This window comes from Callospermophilus lateralis, chromosome 13 (genome assembly GCF_048772815.1).
Source record: "Callospermophilus lateralis isolate mCalLat2 chromosome 13, mCalLat2.hap1, whole genome shotgun sequence".
Lineage (NCBI taxonomy): Eukaryota > Metazoa > Chordata > Mammalia > Rodentia > Sciuridae > Callospermophilus > Callospermophilus lateralis.
Genome location: NC_135317.1, coordinates 107,709,144 through 107,730,460, shown reverse-complemented (window position 1 = coordinate 107,730,460; position 21,317 = coordinate 107,709,144). Strand labels below are relative to the sequence as shown.

The 21,317-nt window shown below is 56.7% G+C and overlaps 1 protein-coding gene across 1 annotated transcript; it reads right to left on the bottom strand.

Annotated features, from left to right (window-relative positions):
* Nucleotides 1–9,364: 9,364 nt before the first annotated feature.
* Nucleotides 9,365–20,988, bottom strand: Gpa33 (glycoprotein A33). Its single transcript, XM_076832192.1, has 5 exons — nucleotides 20,898–20,988; nucleotides 16,857–17,012; nucleotides 10,656–10,775; nucleotides 9,879–10,014; nucleotides 9,365–9,497 (listed from the first exon to the last, which is right to left on the bottom strand). The coding sequence occupies exons 1-5, from the start codon at nucleotides 20,986–20,988 to the stop codon at nucleotides 9,365–9,367; spliced, it is 636 nt and encodes a 211-aa protein (XP_076688307.1).
* Between the last annotated feature and the right edge of the window lie 329 nt (nucleotides 20,989–21,317).

The window sequence follows — 21,317 nt, the reverse complement described above, 5'->3', positions numbered from 1 at the left end:
GTGCAAGCAGAGAAGCTTTGATCATGGGAACCTGACTCTGATTCAGGAAAAAAGGTCGTGGAAGATTCTCGCGCTGAATAAGCGATGCCCAATTAAGTCTTCCCACTTTAGAATTCCTCCAGCCAGTTCTGTGACAAAAAAGGGCAAAGTGGAAACTGGTGGGTTTGCTTCAAGTGCTAGAAAGGAAAGGACATCTTCTGGTGCCCTGTGGACCCTCCTCCAGCTGCGGAGGCAGCCCCTCCTCCTCCGCGAGGACACTCAAGGTGTCCTCAGAAGGCCCGGCCACTTCCTGTCCACCCTCAGAGGGCATCGCCTCCCCTCGCTACCTGGGGTCCCAAGCCTGCCCCAGCTACAGCCCTCCATGCCCCAGGGACTGCCCGCCTGTTTCCTGTTTCCCCTCTCCTTATTCAAGGCCATTCACTCCCATTTTTTTTAAAGGCTTAAGGCGGATTCCACAAATGCACAAATGATGAAAACCAAATAAAGGCAAAATCAATGTGAAGGTAAAAATGAGGGGAAGGAAGTTGGAAGATAGACCACTTGTCACCAGCTCTACTTAGGAATATCCTGTACAGGGGCTGGGTTTGCCAAGTTTGACCTGGAGCTTCCTCAAAACCACTCTAAAGAGGAGAACACAAATCATGTAGAGTTCATGGTGTCCTTAAGCAAAAACAGTATGTCTATAACAAATTTGTTGTTCATGAGTAGCCATAACCTTCCTAGTAGGAGGACTTGAGAGAAAATTCTCCGGTGGATTCAACAAACGTGGTGAGCAGTGTCCTCGACAGTGTCCTAACAATAAACACAGAAGTGACTTGATACTGCTTTTAACGACAGCATCCTGTGGAATACAGTGATTCCAGTGCCAAGGTGGCCTGAACCAAGAACAGCTCTGAGGGGTGGCCTGAGACAGGGTGAAGTAACTTTGTACACTTCCCTGTATTGTTTCTTTCAATAGTTATTTTGGAATTTACTGTTCGCAGTGAATCCAAAGTCAGAACCTGTCGAGGCTTCTGGGGTGCACATGTTCTTTGTTGGGCTTCAAGCCAGCAGAGGGAGGGGAGGCCCCGTGGCATTCATTCTGAGGAGGGGGTGCCTCCTGGAAACATTGCCTGTGTAGAGGCCACCCCGCCAGGTTCTGCATGGAGTTGGCCTGGGGGCCCCGTGAGAAGGAAGAACCCGGGGAAGATGGCTCCAACCAGGAATGCAGCCCAGGTGAACCTCAGGTGGCCTGCCAGACCATGGGGAGCGGGAGGACTCACAGAGGAGAGCTGAAAGAGGCATCTTCAGCCCCGCCTCTGGTTGACCTGGAGGACTAGGGCCGGGAAAACACAGCGGGGCCCTCTGCTCTTGGTGTGGCCCTGGCCAAGTCGTGCCATCCAGCCATTATGGAGGAAGGAGGGGCTGCTGCAGCCCACACCTCTGGAACTGGCCGCAGGCACTGAGACCTCGCCAGTGAAAACCAAAGAGTCTGACTCTGCCTGCCACACCTGGAGACCGTGACTGCAACCAGGAGCCATAGGGGGCCCTTGAGCACTGGGGCTCATTGGGGTGGGGCCACCTTGGAAGCTTGGCCTGGGGGACCAGGGCTGGAGCCAATACGTATGGTCCCTGAGCCTCCTCCTCTGACCACCCGACTTCAGGGCAGGGATGCACAGGTCAGCACCCAGCTCTGGGCACCTGTGCGAGCACATGTTTCAGTCTCTTCTCTTTTGCCTCAGGAGGATACCACCCACCCACCGGGGCACCAGGAAGTATGGGGAAGTGGCAGCCCTAAAGCAACCCTGTTAAAAGACAGTTATAAGGAATCCAGGTTTTCAGATCTTCATTGGCTTTTCCTGGCAATTCTAGAATCTGGCAGCAATTCAGAATGTACCACCCCACCACATGTGCAGGCTGTATTTATAGCCAGAGAAAAGGAAGACACACACAGAAAACAGAAGCAGGAAGACAGACGCCTTTGCCTTATTTCAATGTGGAGACGCCTGCGATGGATGGGCCAGCGCCGGTCGTTCTGATTGACCAAGACCTGGCTACTGTTGCAGAGCAGATTCCAGATTGTCATTACTGACTTAGGGGCAGCTCCTCACAGGAGGAATTAGCCCTTAACCAGCAGAACTGCGCGGAGGGAAGTTGGTAGGTCAATGCGCCAGGGGGTCACCACTTCAGAGGGACAACCTGGGGGCCATACAATATGTAACATAAATTGTGTTGATATGTTTAATATGTGTGTGTGTGAGACATATAGTATATATGATTTATGGCATATGTAGCACATTATATAATATGTAGTATATATGATATATGAATAATATTACATGGAAACAAACCCTCCATTCAAAGGAAGAGACCATCAGAATGGATTTTAAAAGGAAGATTCATTGTAAATAGAATGACACAGGTCAAATCTAAAATAATTTAAAAAGACATCATGGCCAGGCTCAGTGGTGCATGCCTGTAATCCCAGCAGCTTGGGAGGCTGAGGCAGAGGGATCACAGGTTCAAAGCCAGCCTCAGCAAAAAAGCAAGCTGCTAAGCAACTCAGTGAGATGCTTTCTCTAAATAAAATATAAAATAGGGCTGGGGATGTGGCTCAGTGGTTGAGCGCCCCTGAGTTCAATCACAGATACCTCAAAAAAGAAAAAATAAGAAAAGAAAAGAAAAAAGGTATCATGAAGAAAATAGCAAAGTTGTTATATTAATATTAGTCAATATAACTCTGAGACAGAGCATTGCTACTATAAAAAAGACCATGTCTTCCTACTGACAAAAAGGTTGATTCAGTAGGAAGGCAATCATTTTAAATGTGTGTAGTTAATAACAGAACTTCAAAATAAGCAAAACAGATGAAAGTCTAAAAGCTAATTCCAGTTATAATAGTATTAACAAAATTTAACAAATTTTAAATTTAACAAAATAACTGCACATCCCCTTACTGAAAACTACAAAATTCTTCTGAGAGACATTAGAGACCTAAGTAATAAGATAAATACACCGTTCTCACAAATTGGAAGACTCAGATGTTAAGATACCAATTTCTCCAACTTGATCTGTAATTAAATGTAATACTAATCAAAATTACAAGCATTTATTTTGTAAGCATAAAGTTAATTTTCAAAGGGATTTAGAATTGTCAAAACAACCTTGAAGAAGAATGAAGAGGACTCCAGCTGACTTATTGTAGACCCCAGGTGATCAAAGCAGTGTAGTATTGGCATAAAACTAGATAAATAGCTCGATGGAAAAGCATGGAGTCCAGAATTAGAGCCACATAATCGGTGTTTTGATTTGTTTTTGTAAAGGTACCAAGGCAAGTCAAGGGGGGAGAAAAGGCTTTTCTACAAATGGTGCTGGAACAGTTGGACCTACACAGAGTTAAAAAAAGCACTAACCCCTAAGCTGAACCCCTCGCACCTCACCTGAACCTCGGCTCAAGGAAAGTCAGCCGTCTACATGGGAAGCAGAAGCCGCCTGGCTCCTAGAAGAGAAGTAAGAGAACACCTACAGCAGGTCCTCCGGGTGCAGAACGCCAGTGTGAGCAGGAAATGTGGCCATCGGGGAGACTGACAGAATAAGCCCATAACCAAAGGATACAGGAGCCAGCTGGTCACTGGCTGAGTCAAGGCAGACGGACCCAGGGGCATGGTGGATTGGAATTGCAGGCACTGGTGTGAGTGATCCTCTTTACTACAGAGCGATGGATGGAGAAGTAAATACCCAGAGGAAGAAGTCGAGCGTCTGGTTTGCTAGATCTTTCCACTGCCAGGGGGCCTGAGCACAGAGCTCCCTCACAGCAGTGAGCACTCCTCATTCACACTCACGCACAGGCCTTGGCCTCTTCGTTCCACTTCCACTAAACAAGCCCGGTGGTCCTGGAGAGATGGCTGGTGTCAGGATGGGACAAAACAGAACACAACTAACCTAGAAGAGGGACAGCGGAAAGTGAGGGAGTGTACGAGGAACGATGGGGACCCGGCAAAGGTCCAAGAAGCCAGCTGGAAAGGCAGGTCCCACTGCAGGTCTGGGACAACTGAGTATCAAATAGCCATAGTAATGGATTCTGACCTGGTGCGTAACACTGAAGTGCAAGAACCTATAAAGCCTTGGGAGACCCATGAATAAATTACAGGTCTGATGAGAACTGAAATCTTCACATAGTCTCTAAGATCCTCCCAATACTTATGATTTGCAGTGGGTAGCTTCAGCATGGAGAAGACTTGCTATACCACCTTGATCCAGCGATCAAAGCTAGTATCTCCAGTACGGGAAAATGGAAATCCAGCAAACACTGTGCCTCGTGGCGGGTGCGACGAGAGCAGCTTTGCATCTGTGATTGTCTTGTCAGAGGCAAGAGCTTCATCAGGGGAAAACATCAGTCATCTCAAATCGAGAGTCATTTCACAAAATAACTGGCTCGTACTCAGCAGAGTGTCAAAGTCACAGAAAATCAAGGAAAGACACAGGAATTGTCACAGACTGAAGAAGATTAAATACGTGTAATAACCAAATGCACAGAGTATGTCTAAACTAGACCCTTTTGCTCTCACGGACATTGCTGAAAGGCTGGAGGGACCAGTGGGCTGGCCGCAGGGGCCCAGGAGGGTCCCAGGTTTGGGTGGCTGTGCTGCACATGTGCAGGGAAATGCAGTGGAGCCCTGTGACTGCAGCCTGCCCTCAAGCAGGTAAGAAAGTCTTCGTAGTGTATTTAGACATGTTTTTGGAAGATTAAGGTTGTTTCAAGAAAAATAATGTAAAGGGAAAGTCTAGGGGAGGGACCCACACAATCCCCAGCACCCTGCACGTGTCCAGCAGCCTCCCCAGCCCTCAGTGACCTGGAGACACTCTTGTTCTTTAGGTGCCTGGAATAGGCTGTGAGTTTCCTTTTTGGAACTTAGGTGCATCAGTGACTTCTATAGTGAATGCACTTCAGGGCATGTAGAAGGGGGGCGAGCCCTCCTCTCCCTCCTAAAGGCGCACAGGTGGGGTGGTGGGGATGGAGGGCACAGGCTGCTCGTGAGGGCAGATGTCTGGGGGCTCTCTCTCCCTCCTCTGCTCTTTCTTTTCTTCCCTGCTTTGCAGCCTGGTGTGGCCCAGCTCGCTGTCCTCTGACTTCTTCTTGGCTCCAGCCAGGGCGGGTGGGGCTGATGGGGAGTGGGGGGAGGACTGGCTGCGGGCTCTGCCCACTCCGGAGGTGGGTGCTGCGGCCTTGGCAGTAGCTCCCTCTCCTGCTGGCCTCCAGCCCTCCAGGCTGACCCCTGCTCTCCCCTGGCCCCCTCAGGCCTGGGGGAGCTCTGGAGTGTTTTCAGAACACCCTTTCTACAATAAAAGGCACAGGCTGAGCCACAGACGAAGGCCTCTGCACCAAAGCCTTCCTTTCCTGAGAAAGGTGGCTTCAAGTGAAGAGAATCAGCAGTCTATTGGCGTTGCATTAGGGTCAGCCGGTCAGCCCGTCAGCCATGCGGGGAAGAAACCCTGAAGACACAGGAGGGGGTGACCTTCCACCTCTCCCTGCCTCCCACTGTGGGAGGAGGTGAGTCCTGCCCTGACACCTGGATCCATCTGGGCCCTGAATAAGAGCACGGGCCACAGGGGCTCCTGCTCAGCTGAGGCTTCAAGGGTCACCTTGTGGTCTTGCCATCTTCCTTTTCCCTCGGCCTGAGACCAGCACTGTGCAGGAGCTAGGGTGATCTTCAGCTTGGGCCACAGAATGAGGAAGACCCAGAACAGAGCTGAGCCAATCCGCTGTGTTACCTAAGCAAGAAGTGACCGTGCTACCCTGAGCCACTGAGAGTGCATGTGGTCATGCAGCTTGGCCTGGCTTGAGCTGACCAAAACAAAGGCCTTTCCTCTGTGTTACAAAAGAAAAAGACTACACTTAGGACCACCTTTTAAACGATGGACCCCGGGGCTGGGGATGTGGCTCAAGCGGTAGCGCGCTCGCCTGGCATGCGCGCTGCCCGGGTTCAATCCTCAGCACCACATACAGACAAAGATGTTGATGTTGTGTCCGCCGATAACTAAAAAATAAATATTAAAATTCTCTCTCTCTCCCTCTCTCTTTAAAAAAAAAAAAAAAAAAAAAAAGAACAGATGGACCCCTGGTACACTCCTCCCTGCAATGTGCCCGGCCTTTCCCACCTGGCAAGGGCAGGATCTATCCACACACTAGCAAGAAAGCTCAAGGTCAAAGACAGGCACATGGCTAGAAGTCTTGTGAAGAAAGCCAGCATTCCAGAAGGTCCCTCCCTTGAAGTCAGAGGAGCTGTCTGGGTCACTTTCACCTGCGCATGAGCCGGTCTTCAGCAGTGAGGCCAGCGCTGAGGTCCACGGACGGCAAGCCTGGTGCTCCTGGTGTCCATCAGCACCACTGTGTTTCCACAAGGATCATCAGGGTCTCAGCGAGATCTGGGGACAGACCCACTCATTTCTTCAGGCCCATGACTTCCCTGCTTTGATGTAGCTCCTCTAAGCCCAATTCTCCTGTAATTCCTGTTGTTTTTAGAGTGTGACTTTGAAGAATGCAGAGTTTTTCAGAAATGCACGTGGTGTCATCCTGGAATGTCTACTGTAGTGGCTCACAGTGCCATGTTCGGATTCAGACCAAAAGCCCTGACTGGGCCTCCACTCTCACACTCCTTCCCCGATCCTCCCACAGGCTCAGGGCTGGGAGGAGGAGTGGGCAGTGCAGGGAGCTGGGGTTTGGGCAGTAGAGCCTCCTACCCACTCCACACCTGCTGGCAAGGCTACCTGATGAGGTCCTTCTGGAGCCCTGGTCCTCCTCTCTGATATGGGAGGGGGAGGAGCTAGAATGATGTGGCTGTGGCAGAACCGGCAGCCAATGGCTTTTCCTCCTGAACAGTCTAACAAGGCTTGGAGCCTGCATTTCCCTGCTTGCCCTGCATGGTGGGCAGCGCTATGACTAGTGCTTGCCCGAGCAGAACGGACATGGTCACCTCTGGGGCAGTTTAAGGAAGCTGCTCTGCCTCTTGCCTGGCACACCTGCTCTGTTGGCCACTGGCAGAAGGTGCCCAGCCCTGGGGCATGCGAGGCCACCACAGAGACAGGCAGAAAACTGGGAACCTGGGTCTGGCTCAAAACCTGCTGGTGGGCGAGAGGGAAACTGCTGTGGATTGGGCCTCACACACATTCAGTCCATGTTGTGTGGCAGTTTGGTTCATTAAGACAGAATCCACCCAACACCACAGAACCAGGGATACGAGCTTGCCCTCGTGGAGAGAAGCTTTAAATCAATACATCCTAGACCACAGCAGAGATTTTAGGGCCCTCTTAAGAAAAAAGAGCAATTTCCAGACCTCCTGACTTCCCTGGAGCTGGGGGAATTTTGGAGTAGGATGGGAAAGAAGAGAGGAGCAGCGTTGGCGTGGTTGACTGAGGAGGCACAGAAGAACTAAGCAGAAACCAGGGCCAGGTCTTTCTGGAAACGCACCTGAGAACAGGAGAGCTCTGCGCAAACTCAGCAGCCAAAGGTGCCAAGGAGCTGCTCCCACAGGCCACACTTCCCAACAGAACCACTTCTGCAGATGCCAGGGCCCCACCTGGAGTATCCAGGGTGTGTGCTTGCCTGGCATGCACAGGGCTCCATCCCTAGCCTCACCCAAATCGAAACAAGTCAGAATACCCAGAGATGGGGCTAAGGCCAGAGAATATTCCAGAATTTCTGCACGTGGTAAGATGTCTGGTTACACTAGCTTAGAGGACAAGGTTTCCTTGAAGGTAACCAACCTGTCCTATTCTGATTCCATGACCAGTCAGCCACTGTGGGCACGGTGGCCCCAGGTGAGATGGACCTGGGTCAGGTGGACAAAAAGAATCATCTGCTGGACGGATGTGAGCAGCAAGCCAACAGCTACATATGACCTGTGGGGACATCTCTAAGCAGCCTAGGGCTGTCCTTGGGTGACGTGCACAGCCAACATTGTCATGTGCCTTAATATTTGAAACTGCAAGGGAGGATTGTGTGAAAACTGACTCAAGTGCCAAACAAGGGCCAGTTGGGTGGCTTTTGACCCTTCAGCAGCACCCTGAGTCTCTGAACTGTCCATGAAAACCGTGAAGTGGGAACGGGTGCCAGTCAGCCTAAGGAGACCGTATTGTGGGTAATTTTGACAGTGAGAACCTACAGCAACCTAAATTCCACTGAGTTTCTAGACTGAGATAAGTTCACCTCCACTGCATCAAGGTGCAGCCTGCAGGTCGCCTCCTCTTTGAAGAACCCAGACTGCCTCGGGCTGCTATCTGCCCCCCCACGTCCTGTGGGTCTCTCCCTCAGGTAATGGGTCACTTCCTCCACTAGAGCCTCGCTCCTACCTAAGGGTGTCCTGGGGACCAAGAGGACAGGCCTACAAAACACCTGCTGTCGTGCTGACGTGATGGGTCCGATTTCCTGGTTCTCTTCCTCACTTGGGTCATCCGGACAAGACATCGATATTTGCTTAACAGTAAACTGCACTTGGATGAGAACAGCCATGGGGTGGCCCCAGGCAGCAGGCAGGCCGTGGGCTGGGGGACGGGGCTGAGGCGTTGGCAAGCCTCCACCAGGCGCACCATGTGGGCTGGGAGGCAGAAGTGGGCTCGCCACTCCTTCTGGGAGCCGCCAAGGGAGGAGCCACGGGGACGGGGGCCCTGTACCATCCGTGAGCTCGTGGGCGTTCATTTTAGACCAACTCAGTTAACTTACTGACAAGTGGGGCACACCGTCCTATCAGAGAGGACCCACAAAGGAGGCCCGCCCTTCCAAAGCAGGCTCCCTGTCACGCTGCAGGGACTCCAGGGAAGCAGGAGCTGAGAGGGCTGGGCGCCCCAGGGGTTCCTACTCCAGGCCAGCTGAGGTTGGGGCAGCTGGAAGCTGAAGGCCAGCTGGCGTGTGCCCAGGAGTGAGGTGAACAATGGAGTCCTTCGAGTACTCATTTATTCTTTCACTCTTTCAGCAAAAATGCACTAAGCGCAACCCTCTGTGGGGTGCTCCTCTGGGTGCTGGGCTCCCTTGCAGGGCTGGCATGGCGTCCTCGGGCAGTTCTGAGCAGGGCTGCCCACATGCAGTGCACACCTGCGGGAGCTCCCGCCAGCTTCAGCGGCTGGAGGCTGTGGCCTGGTCCAGGTCTGGGGGCAGACCCTGAACTAGGTGTGGCAGTGGGCAAGGGTCATTTTTCAGGGGAGTGGGTTGGCGGGTTGGTCACAGGTGGGATTCCTTCAGCCAGGCCAGCCAGGCCCCCAGAAGCAAGCATGGGGAAGAAGTGCTCCCGCCACTGCCTGGGCTGGAGGACAGAGCTGGGCCTGGAGAGAAGGAGGCCAGGAAGCAGGAGGCTGTGCCCCGACCCTCCCTGCACCCAGCTGCAGCGGCCCGTCACTGTCCGGCACGGTCAGGGGATTCGCGCCCTGAGCTCCTCCGGTCTTCGTGCCTGGAGTCGTCTTCCTCTTCTCTCCCTCTGGAAAGCTCTCTCAGTTGCTCTGATGGCTCCTGGTAAGCCGCCCGGTTCCTGCAGGCAGCGATGACAGAGGGCAAGGTCCCTCACCTGGGCCCCAGGAAGCTGGGCTCCTGCAGACTGTGGGAAGAGCAGCCTTCACACCCGCCACCCCACCGCCACTGCAGAGGGACCTGCATGGGAGGGTCAGGCAGGGAGTGGGCAGGAAGGTGCCACAGACCTGACCTGCAGGCACTAGGGAGCAGCCCCGGGACCCGCCCAGGCCTGGCCCCGGCCAAGCACAGACCACAGAAGCCAGCCCTGGGACTGTTGGGTGAGTTGCTCTTTTCTCAGCTACAAAATCGGGGTGCCAACGTAGTAGGTTCCCCAGAGGGGGTGGACGTGTCTGTGAGGAGTGGGCTGCCCAGGCCCCCCCCGGCTGTGCCCAACACTCACGGCCTCGTGTCCTCCTTGTCCACCTCCTTGTCATCCTTTTCCCGGAAGCAGCAGCAGTAAATGATGATGCCGATGATGATGAGGGCTGCCACCACGCCCCCAGCAATGCCCGCATACAGGGCCACGTTCATGGAGGCTGCAACAGGTAGAGCAGCTCACTCCCCAGCCCCCGACGTGGCTTGTGCCAGGGGGCAGCGGGCAGTGCAGGGGGCTGGGGCAGGTCCCTCCCAGCCTCGGGGCCCGTGGCACTGTTGGCTTCTGGCCACACCCCTCAAAAGATATAGTCTTTTCTCTACAGGACTGTGACCAGTCAGGCCAGGGACACTCCTCAGGTTAGAGAAGGGGCAGATTGGTCCCTGGTTCTGTACCTCAACACCCTGGGTCACCCAAGCTCTGAGACCTCAGGTGTTAGTCCTGCCAGCTCCTAGCTCCTGCTAGAGCTAGACCTGGTGTCTAGCTAAAGAGTGTCCCACCCTAAAAAGATGGGCCCGGGCCATGGCAGCTGTCTCTGGGTACAGCCCCATGATCACTGAGTGACCCTGGGGGCAGAGGCCTGGGACTCTCCAGAAGGCCAGGTGCTGAAGTCTCAGGCTCCGCTTCCAAAGATCCAGTGGAACTAGACTGACCCCCAGGTGAGGGCAGGCCTGGGACAGGAGGCATCTTGCCCAGGTCCCCATGCTGCCCTGCCAGCGAGTTGCCCTAAGGGAGTCCCAGTTCATTTCCCGGGGGCTCAGCTGAGTTGGGACCACGGCCAGCCACCCGCCCCACGGCTCTCACGGGGTCTGACAGCCACGGTGATGTTGCAGAAGGCCGTCCCCACGTCGTTGCTGGAGGTGCAGATGTAGTAGCCCGACATGTCTGTGGAGATGTTCTTCAGAAAGACGGTCTGGCCTGAGACTAGGGGACAGCAGAGGGTGAGGCAGGGGCAGGCAGGGCCCGCGGACGGAGCCACAGCAGCCGCTTGCTCTGGGCAGGGGAATCTCCACCTCCGTGGCTGGAGCCCAAGCCCATGGTGGCTCAGTGGCTCGCGGCTTGTTAGCCCTGCGTCCTCGGCAGTCCCGCGGCTCCCTTGGGCCTGTTTCCCCACCATGGTCAGAGCTGGCCACACCTGCCCCGCAGCTCATGGGCGGGACATGAGGTGCTGCTGGTGAACGTGGCCTGGTGTGGCCTGAGGGCTCCAGGGAAGCACAGGAGTGGGGCTCGGAGGGTGCTTCACAACTGGAAGGTTCCTCAGCACCCGAGACCTAGCTCGGAAGGCCAGGCTGAGCACAGGTGTCTGCCCCCAGGGTGTGCGCCTGCGCTGGGTGGGGTGGGGTGTGGGTGTGGGGGTGTGGGGGTGTGGGGGTGTGGGGGTGTGGGGCATGTGGGGTGTGGGTATGGGGTGGGTGCGTGGGGTGGGTGTGTGTGGGTGTGGGTATGGGTGTGTGGGCATGTGAGGTGGGTGTGTGGGGTGGGGGTGTGGGTGTGGGGGTGTGCAGTGTGCGGTGTGCGGTGTGTGGGTGTGTAGGGGTGTGGGGGTGTGGGGGTATGGGGGTGAGGTGAGGGTGTGGGGGTGTGTAGAGGTGTGAGGTGAGGGTGTGGGGGTATGGGTGTGGGGTGTGGGGTGTGGGGGTGTGGGGTATGGGGGTGTGTGGGGGTGTGCAGTGTGGGGATGTGTGGGGGTGTGGGGTTGTGGGTGTGGGGGTGTGGGGGTGTGGGGTATGGGGGTGTGTAGGGGTTTGTGGGTGTGGGGTATGGGTGTGGGGTGTGGGGGTGTGGGGTATGGGGGTGTGTGGGGGTGTGCAGTGTGGGGATGTGTAGGGGTGTGGGGTGTGGGTGTGTGGGGGTGTGGGGTGTGGGTGTGGGGGTATGGGGGTGTGGGGTATGGGTGTGGGGTGTGGGGGTGTGGGGTATGGGGGTGTGTGGGGGTGTGCAGTGTGGGGATGTGTAGGGGTGTGGGGTGTGGGTGTGTAGGGGTGTGGGGTGTGGGTGTGTGGGGGTGTGGGGTGTGGGTGTGGGGGTATGGGGGTGTGGGGTGTGTGGTGTGGGGATGTGTAGGGGTGTGGGGGTGTGGGGTATGGGGGTGTGGGGATGTGGGTGTGGGGGTATGCGGGTGGGGTATGGGGGTGTGGGGTGTGGGGTATGGGGGTGTGGGGGTGTGGGGTATGGGGGTGTGGGGGTGTGGGTATGGGGGTGTGCAGTGTGGGGATGTGTGGGGGTGTGGGGGTGTGGGGTTGTGGGTGTGGGGGTGTGGGGGTGTGGGGTATGGGGGTGTGTAGGGGTTTGTGGGTGTGGGGCATGGGTGTGGGGTGTGGGGGTGTGGGGTATGGGGGTGTGTGGGGGTGTGCAGTGTGGGGATGTGTAGGGGTGTGGGGTGTGGGTGTGTGGGGGTGTGGGGTGTGGGTGTGTGGGTGTGTGGGTGTGGGGGTATGGGGGTGTGGGGTATGGGTGTGGGGTGTGGGGGTGTGGGGTATGGGGGTGTGTGGGGGTGTGCAGTGTGGGGATGTGTAGGGGTGTGGGGTCTGGGTGTGTAGGGGTGTGGGGTGTGGGTGTGTGGGTGTGTGGGTGTGGGGGTATGGGGGTGTGGGGTGTGTGGTGTGGGGATGTGTAGGGGTGTGGGGGTGTGGGGTATGGGGGTGTGGGGATGTGGGTGTGGGGGTATGCGGGTGGGGTATGGGGGTGTGGGGGTGTGGGGTATGGGGGTGTGGGGGTGTGGGGGTATGGGGGTGAAGTGAGGGTGTGGGGGTGTGTAGAGGTGTGAGGTGAGGGTGTGGGGGTATGGGTGTGGGGTGTGGGGTGTGGGGGTGTGGGGTATGGGGGTGTGTGGGGGTGTGCAGTGTGGGGATGTGTGGGGGTGTGGGGTTGTGGGTGTGGGGGTGTGGGGGTGTGGGGGTATGGGGGTGAGGTGAGGGTGTGGGGGTGTGTAGAGGTGTGAGGTGAGGGTGTGGGGGTATGGGTGTGGGGTGTGGGGTGTGGGGGTGTGGGGTATGGGGGTGTGTGGGGGTGTGCAGTGTGGGGATGTGTGGGGGTGTGGGGTTGTGGGTGTGGGGGTGTGGGGGTGTGGGGTATGGGGGTGTGTAGGGGTTTGTGGGTGTGGGGTATGGGTGTGGGGTGTGGGGGTGTGGGGTATGGGGGTGTGTGGGGGTGTGCAGTGTGGGGATGTGTAGGGGTGTGGGGTGTGGGGGTGTGGGGGTGTGGGGTATGGGGGTGTGGGGGTGTGTGGTGTGGGGATGTGTAGGGGTGTGGGGGTGTGGGTGTGGGGTATGGGGGTGTGGGTATGGGTGTGTGGGGGTGTGGGGGTGTGGGGGTGTGGGTATGGGGGTGTGGGTGTGAGGTATGGGGGTATGGGTGTGGGGGTGTGGGTGTGAGGTATGGGGGTGTGGGAGTGGGGTGTGGGTGTGGGGGTGTGGGAGTGGGGTGTGGGCCTGTGGTGTTGGCTGGGGAGGAGGCAGGCTCTGGCTAGGCTCTCTTACCCCCATGGCTCCAGGGAGCCAGCCTCTCTGAGCCTCAGCTGGGAAGTGGAGTGAAGACCCCACCCTGAGTGAGGGAGCGGCGGCAGCCTCAGGGAGGAGTGGAGACCTGGCCTCCTTGTGGACTGCAGAGCCAGCCTCCACACCTGCTGCCACCGGGTGGTCACATGCCCTCCTGGGCCCTCGTCCTGCCCTGGCTGTTCCAGAGCTGCCCCTAACCTTCAGCAACAAGTCCAGCTCCTCTCCTTGGTGACAGGTGATAGGCCTGGCCTGTCCACCACGTGGCTTAATCTCCTGCCCCTTCCCCAGGGGGAAGCTGGGCAGCTCTGGCCCCTCCCCAGCAGCCTTTCCTGTCTGGGCCACGCAGTGCACAGAACCCTCCAACCGTCTTGTGCGGTGGGTGGAACAAGGGCGCCCATCTCCAGGTCCTGGACACAGAAGTCCTGGTCAGGTCTCGAGCTCCCTGAGAACACCACAACTGTCCTTCAAGGGCCACACAGTGAAAGCAGCACATGCCCATTATGAGGATGTGCATGGGACCCAAGATGTCCCCCCGGTTGGTCTAACCTGGAGTCTACAAGCTGACCACAGCTAAGACCACCAAAAAGGGCCCTTGTCCTTTGGCCTGTTCAGTCCACAGAGGAGAAAACACAGAACAAAATCCCAATGGTGCTGCTGGAGCCAAGAGCGAGAGGTTCGTCTGTTCTGAAGGGTCGGAGGAAGCCTAGGAGTGGACGCCACCAGACCCCATACCTCACCACATGGCCTAGGGCTGCTCTCCTTCAATCTTTTCACAAATGCGGTACTTTCTTCTAATTCCTCCCTGCACACCGGGGCACTGACCCCTGGATTCTCTCAGATGCTGCCCTTTCTGCCCTGGAATCCCACCTGCATGTTCCAGAATAACACTTCTGGTCCTGGCAAGGGGGTCCATGAGCAAAGCGAGCTCAGGTGTCTCTGGGCAGGCGTTCATGCGCTCCCTAAGGCACAGCTCTCCGTGTCCCCAGGTGCTAGCCAGCCCTGGGAATCTCTGATAAGGGTTTATGGCCCAGTGGTCCCATTTCCTCAGTGCACTGGATCTTGTTAAGAGGGGAACAGGCTGTGGGGAGGAACACACTGTGGGAAGTGCTTGCAGACCCTGGGTAAGCTTAGACCTGAAGCTTTACAAGGTGACACTCCGTCTAAGGCCAGGCGCATACAGCGCCCTGCAGACGGTACCTGGCGGATGGGGCAGCGTGGGGCACAGCTGCTCTGTGGGTCTGCCTTTGTGAAGGAGCTGGGGCTCCAAAGCTGCCTTGTAAAGGGACTGATCAGTTCTGACATCCAGGGAAACTGCCGTTTCTGCTGCAGTGGTGACACCTTGTGGCTAAGGGGTACACCAAGGGGACAGCCATTGCCTCCTGCTGGGAGCCATCAGCCAAGTAGGTATGACAATCTCCTTGCCAGCTTACTCCCATGCTGTCTAGTGGAAGGACTTCTGAAAGGTGACCTTGCTCAAGGACCAGGGCGGTTTAGCATAATAGGAGATTAGGGTGTTCCCCCTTTAGAATAGGGCATATCCTGCTGCTGAGTTCCTCTTGAGTTCTTAGGGTCAGACAGTATATTTTGGGAGACAGAAGCCCAGCAGAAGTGGATTTTGGCAGAGTAGTGGATTTGGGAGAGAGTGGATTTGGGCAGAGAACGTGGATTCCCCCAGAGCGTGTTTGTAGACGGCCGGTGTGAGTTCGGGAATAAAGAATTGCTGTTTGAATCTACAAGCTGTGTGGAGACTCGTGATTTGTGCCCAGCCAGAGACTGCGGCAGCCTCCCACCTTCACTTGGTTGCTGCTGTGAGAAGTTCCCCTCCCAGAAGCCCTGGTCCCCCCCAGACATGAATGTCGGGCTATCAAGGCCTGACTTTTCTGCCCATCCCCTGCCATTATGGCTTGTCCATGGGCTCTGGCTGCCACCGCTCACCCTGGGGGCTCAGGATCCTCCTGACCCACCCCTGCCCTCTACCACCTCCTTCCCTAAAGTATTCCAGCCTCCTTCCCTGATATTCGAATCCTCTTCCTTCCAGTATGTGGAACTCAGCTGACCGGCATGGGCTACAAAGTGTGCTCAGAGGTCTCCCCTGGGTGAGCTGCTCCAGCCCTGCCCACAGCCTCCCAGGAAGGTGACTAGGCTCCTCCTGGTTTTGTTGTTTCTCGGATAAGGATAGCAAGGGCAGAGAGGCTGCAAGAGACTCGCAGCTACAAGAGGAGAAATCCTGGCTTCCTGGCTGCAGATCCCTGTTCCTTTCTCTGCTAGTTTGTTTCCACTGAACGCCAAGTCAGAAGGGCCGATCTCTGATGTCGGACATTCTGTCTGCGGATGCTGGAGGTCGGAGGGGCCATGCCAACATGGTGGGCCGCAGTGTTTTAAAAGTCAGAAGAGGTTTCGGACCAACACGCAGAGGAAGAAGATGGGGACAGGTTCCGGGCCCGTGGCAGGTGGGGTGGGAGAGCCTCTCCTCAGCGTCTGGCAGTGGTGGGCGGTTCACAGCCCTGCCTGTCCCCAAGGTCCCCATTCTGACTGAGGCAGGACAAAGCTGCTCCCTCCCTCAAACGCCAGCTGCCCAGCACAGAACTGGCCTCCTGCCTTGCTCTTAGACCCCCCAGGGATCACCTGAGAACTAAGCTTTGGCTCCTGGTCACAGAGAGGTCTCTCCCAGGAGAGGCAGAAGGGCTGGGACCCGGTGCTCTGTGAGGCTCCCAGAAGGTGCTGAGGCCCACGGCAGAGGCCGGCCTCCCTGAGAGACCCTTCAGGCCCTGTCATCCCTGTCTTCAGGAGGGTGTAGCACTGGGTGAGCGGCGGGCAGCTGGTGTGCTCATGCAGGACTTTCCACACGGGCTGGCGCCAGGCGAAGGCAGTATGATATTTGTAGAACTCTTTTTCCCTCCTAGCTTCTCTCTGGACTTAAAGGTCAAATACCAGCTGCCCAGCACAGAACTGGTCTCCTGGCAACAGTAGCCAAACCTCCCGCCTCCTTCCTTGTGGCCCATGGCGGTGAAACTGGGGGCAGGGCCATAAACGGTGGTGACTTTGCAGAGGGGGGGGTGGTGAGCCTGGGTGGACTGGGACGGGTACAGATAGGAGGTGGGACTAGGACGTTCCCCTCTTGGGTGGAGCCACAAGCTTAGACTCAGGGCCTCAAATGTACACTTTAGGTCATAATTAAAATCCCACCAGTGCCTCTGCGCAGAGTGGCCATCAGTTTGTGCTTTCACAGGAGAAGACTAGGATGGGGAACGAGGAAACTGTGACAGCACTTATCACATGCTTCTGCTGAGTGCTTCTGTTGAGTGCTTCTGCTCAGTGCTTCTGCTAAGTGCTTCCCGTGAATCATTTTCATTTCTCACAAATACCTGCCAGGTAGGCCTTATGAGATACCAGTGCCTGAATGGAAGGCCCCAGAATCACAAGCGCCCAGTGGAGGAGCAGCCCTCCAGGGCATCTGACTGGTCAGCCCTGCCTCCCGGCCGCCCTCGCCTCCCCCGCTGTCCCTCACCTGGCGGGACCAGTGGCCGCTCCTGGTTCTGGGTGTTGAAGCTCTTCCAGCTGTACTGCGGGGCCGGGGAGCCCTCTGCTGACTGGCAGGTCAGCTGGATGTTGTTCCCCATCACCGTCTCTCCCTCAATGCTGCAGTCCGGCTTGGAGGGTGGCACTGGCAAGGAGAAGGAGCACGTTGGATGGGGTGGGCCGCCATCTGCCTCCCAACACACACCCAGCACAGACCACCACCTGTTCGTTCCCAGGCCGAGGAATCTGCGCTCAGTGGTGAGATGGGACGCTGGGAGATCACTTCACTTCAAAGTATGGGCTCCCGCTGTCGCCCGCCGAGAGGCAGCACATACGTGGCCAGCATGGCGTCCGGCAGGGGCGACCCAGCTCGGTTCCTGTGCTCTCTGCTTCAGAGTACGGGATTTTGAAGGCAGTCCAATGTGGCCATCATAAAGATGGGGAACTGAGGCCCAGAGGGGACACCTCTCATGGGTGCTGGTGAGCTGGGATAGCCCCCAGTTCTCCTGACTGCAGACCCAGCGCCCACTGCACACCCCTCGCCACGTTGGGGAAATCTCACTCCCTCAGGTCCCCCACCTTCCTCTCTGCAAAATTAGGGACATCACACCTCTCCGCAGAGGGCCAGAGGCGATGCTTTTACATCTGTGGACTGCATTACTGCGGCTGCTTTAGACCTGTGGAAACAGGCAGTGGCCTGGACCTGGTGTTGGCCACCCCTCGGTCAAAGGCTCTCGAGAGCCCTTCAGCTCTGACCTCTCAGTGACGTTCTGGTTTTGCTTTGGCCCCTTCCCGCATTGTGCTCAGAAAATACATCACTGCCCTGGCATGGCAGAAGGGAATCTGGGCAGCCCCAGAGGTGTCCACTGAGACCAAAGGGACACAGGGGCAGGGATAGGAAAGGGAAGCCCCAGCAAAGAGCTTGCAAACCCACAGGCCTCCAACTACCCACATCCTCAGCTACCCACAGCCTCCCTGGGGCCTGGAGCCTTTCCCCCAGCGGCCTTCACAGGCCACAGTGTAGGGTGCGTCAGCAGGCCTGCCTTACTGGGCACTGTCATGCCGAAAGTGCTGGACACTGCACCAGGGAACCCCGGGGGCAAAGGACAAGCAGTGTCACTGCCTCCAGGCAGACAGCCAGGCCCACTCACACACGGCTGGGACGTGAAGGAGAGTGGGGGTACAGGAGGCGACAGTGGAGGTGGGTGGGCCAGAGGAGAGGCGGGCACTCCAGGCCAGGCCGACAGAAGGCTCTGTGTGCGAAGGCTCGGAGCTTGCTGGAGGCCTCCGGCAGTGGCCTGAGGGTGGGGGAGAACACATTCACACATCCCCTGGGATGGCTGGCTTGCCGTTGAACAATGCCTCCACTTCTGCCATGCAGGTGCACAGCCACTGAGCACTGACTGCTCATCCCCACCCAGAAGTCACGGGCAACAGCTGTCCAGGACACACCTTCCTGCCCTGGCCAGCAGCTACAGAGCTCTCTGAAAACAGGTGTGTTGCTGGGTGTGTCCAACATCCCTAGCTGCCAGGGAGCCAGCCAGGTGTGAGGAGGACACGGATAACACATCATTGCCGCTCCCAGGAGGACAGTCCCTAAACCTAAGGGGCAGAGGGATCCAATCCAGTCCTCCTATAAGCCGGCCCAGTTCCCCAGGATTGCAGCAGCATGGACCCAGGGAAGCTGCCACCCGAAGACCATGAACCAGCTGTCTTCTTGCCCATTTTGGGGATGAGAGGTCCCTGGGGGACAAGAGGAAGCGACATTTCCAAGGAACCAGGACAGCCTGCTGCACCACATCTTCTCTCTTGAGCTCCATGAGGGTGCAGAACAGGGCTCTCTGCTGCCCGACCTTTCCCTCTGGTTCCCAGGAGGTGCGGCCCTCAGGCCACAGGGGAGCCCCAGCCGGCCAGAGTCCCACCAAGTGTGGGGCTGCACCTAGAGCCCTGCTAGGCCAGGTAGCTCTGTGAACCGCGACAAAGGGGAAGGGGAGTAACCAAGGTCAACTGCATCTCCAGAGGCATTAAAGGAGGAGGAGGAGGGGGTGGGGATGATGATGATTCTGGAGCTTTCCACCACCGGCGGGATGGGGAAAGCCTGGAAATCACATCCTGAATTCTCTCAGGAGCCCAATTTGAGATGATGGCAAGAAGGCAGCAGCCAGCCCCAGGAGGTGAGCTTTCCACAGCGCCCTGGCCTCTGCAGGCCGCCCCTGCCCTCACTGGGCTCCCACCAGAAGCAGGGCGACCTCCACTGAGCAACACGTGCACCGGTTCTGCCTCCCGGGCCATCTTGAGCATCCCCGGGAAGCGGGACGCCGCGCCCCCGCTGCAGCCGCCAGGGGGCGCCAGAGTCTGCGCGGGCGCTGCGCACCTGCTCCAAGACACAGGGACCCACGGCAGGCCACGCGCAGCCGGCAGTCTCCGCCTAACAGCGGCGCTGCGGAAGAAAACTTCCAAGAATTGTTCGTAGCATGTGGGACAAAGTGATCTCTTTCTTTCTAAAAGCCAAACATCGATTTCACTGAGTGCTGTGATTTCAGATTGAACTTGTGTCCTTCACCCTCAGCCTGGCTCTTGACACGGAGTGAAAGGACCTGGAGCTGTTTAAAGGAACCCAACACACATAGATCTCCGTGTGTGCTTGCACTGGGGTTAGATGACAGCATTGTCCCTGTGGGGGAAATGGCAACCGCCTTGACATGCACCATAGGAAACAGCTGAATAATCATAGTACATCCAGGTGGCAGAGTTTACCCCGTGACTGGGTGGGTCTGGGTTGACCAGGAGAAATGTGCATGAAGAATACAGAAAAATCAAGTTGCGGAATGATCTTTATATCACTGTCCTGCTTTGGGAGGAGCCCGAGGGAGCAGGGGGACCTGCTTGCCTTGCCCAGGCGGCCCACGGAGGAGGGTGGAGTGGTCTTTGCGGTTGTCTGTGCAGCACTAGCTTGTGTGGCTAGGCAGTCTGGCTCCCTGAAATGCTTCCAGTCAAGCATCCCCTTATGCAATTAGAAATAAAACACTGCCAGGTGCTGTGAAGGGGAAAGAAACAGAAAAGTGACCTTTTAAACAGAAAAAGGTTTAATGAGTCGCTGCCTCCCAGGGTGGGGCTGTTCCTTACGGTGGGCCTACACGGCGCCCACTGAGGTTTTTCCAATACTCGCTGTGAGAAGTTGCTTTCTTCCTCTCTGTCTCATCTTGAAACCGAGGATATGGAAGTAGATGATCTTTGGGGCCTTCCAAAACCCTACATTCCAGTAAGTCACTTGTCTGGGAAGAATGTTGTCTCAGAACGTCTTCAAAAGTAGCGGAGGGGCTGAGGCTGGGGCTCAGCGGCAGAGCGCTTGCCTAGCGTGTGTGAGGCCCCGGGTTCCATCCCCAGCACCACAGAAAACAAACAAAACCCAAAGGGAGCGGAGCCTGACAGTGGTGTCTGTCGGGCTGGCGTGGGAGGGAGGTGTGGGGTCTTCCTCTGGGAGCTGCACTAGGACAGGGAGAGGCGCACTACCTCAGTCACCACGGGGCCCTGAGAGTCCCATATTGAGGCACAACAGGATTTGGGGCTTCCCTTTTCCTTCTCTTTCATGAGTTTGTCATGGAAAGGGAGGAGTTGGTGTGGGGAGAAGAGCTCCGGGTGGGAGGGCCACTCCAGACCCTCCTTCTCCGACCCCTGGAACAGTCTGCCATTTGTGGAGAACTCAGGCAGTCCTCATTTCAAAGGGGGAGCAGTGGGCCCTGCCCTGGGACAGACTGGCAAGCCACTGCTGCCTGTCGTCTTACCTGGGGAACCTACCACGTACCACCTACCAAGTCCCTGACCACCAAGTACCTTGCCTCACCACTGGGCAACTTGCTTACCTTACCACAGGTACGTTACCACCAAGTACCTTACCACCAAATACCCTGCTTTATCACCAAGTACCTTACCACCAAATACCCTGCCTTATCACCAAGTACCTTACCACCAGGTGCTTTTACTGGCCCCAGCCTCTTCCCACCACCCAGGAGAGAGACGCAGCACTCACCCAGGACCAGCAGGCGGACGCGTGACTTGGAGGTGCCCACCATGTCTGACAGCAGCGAGACGGAGCACTCGTAGGTGCCGTTGTCATCCATGGTCAGCCGGTCGATGGTGATGGAGGCGTCCGACTGTCCAACATGGCTTGATATGTTGACGCGATTCTCATAAAGCTCGCCGAAGATGTAGCTTTGGGTCTTAAATGTCCAGATGACCACTCTTTCCTGAGGACAATAAGAAATGCCACTTGGTCCTCTCCCCCAAGGCCCTGACCTGGGCCTGTCCTTGGTGGCCCTTATTGGCTACCCCGAGACCCCAGAGGCACAGACGCAGGCCCCTTGGACCAGAGCCAGCGCAGGTGCCCATTGGTGGTGCCTTCAGCTCTGTCCCTCTGGGGGGTCTTAGGACTCACCTTAAGTGGAAGGAC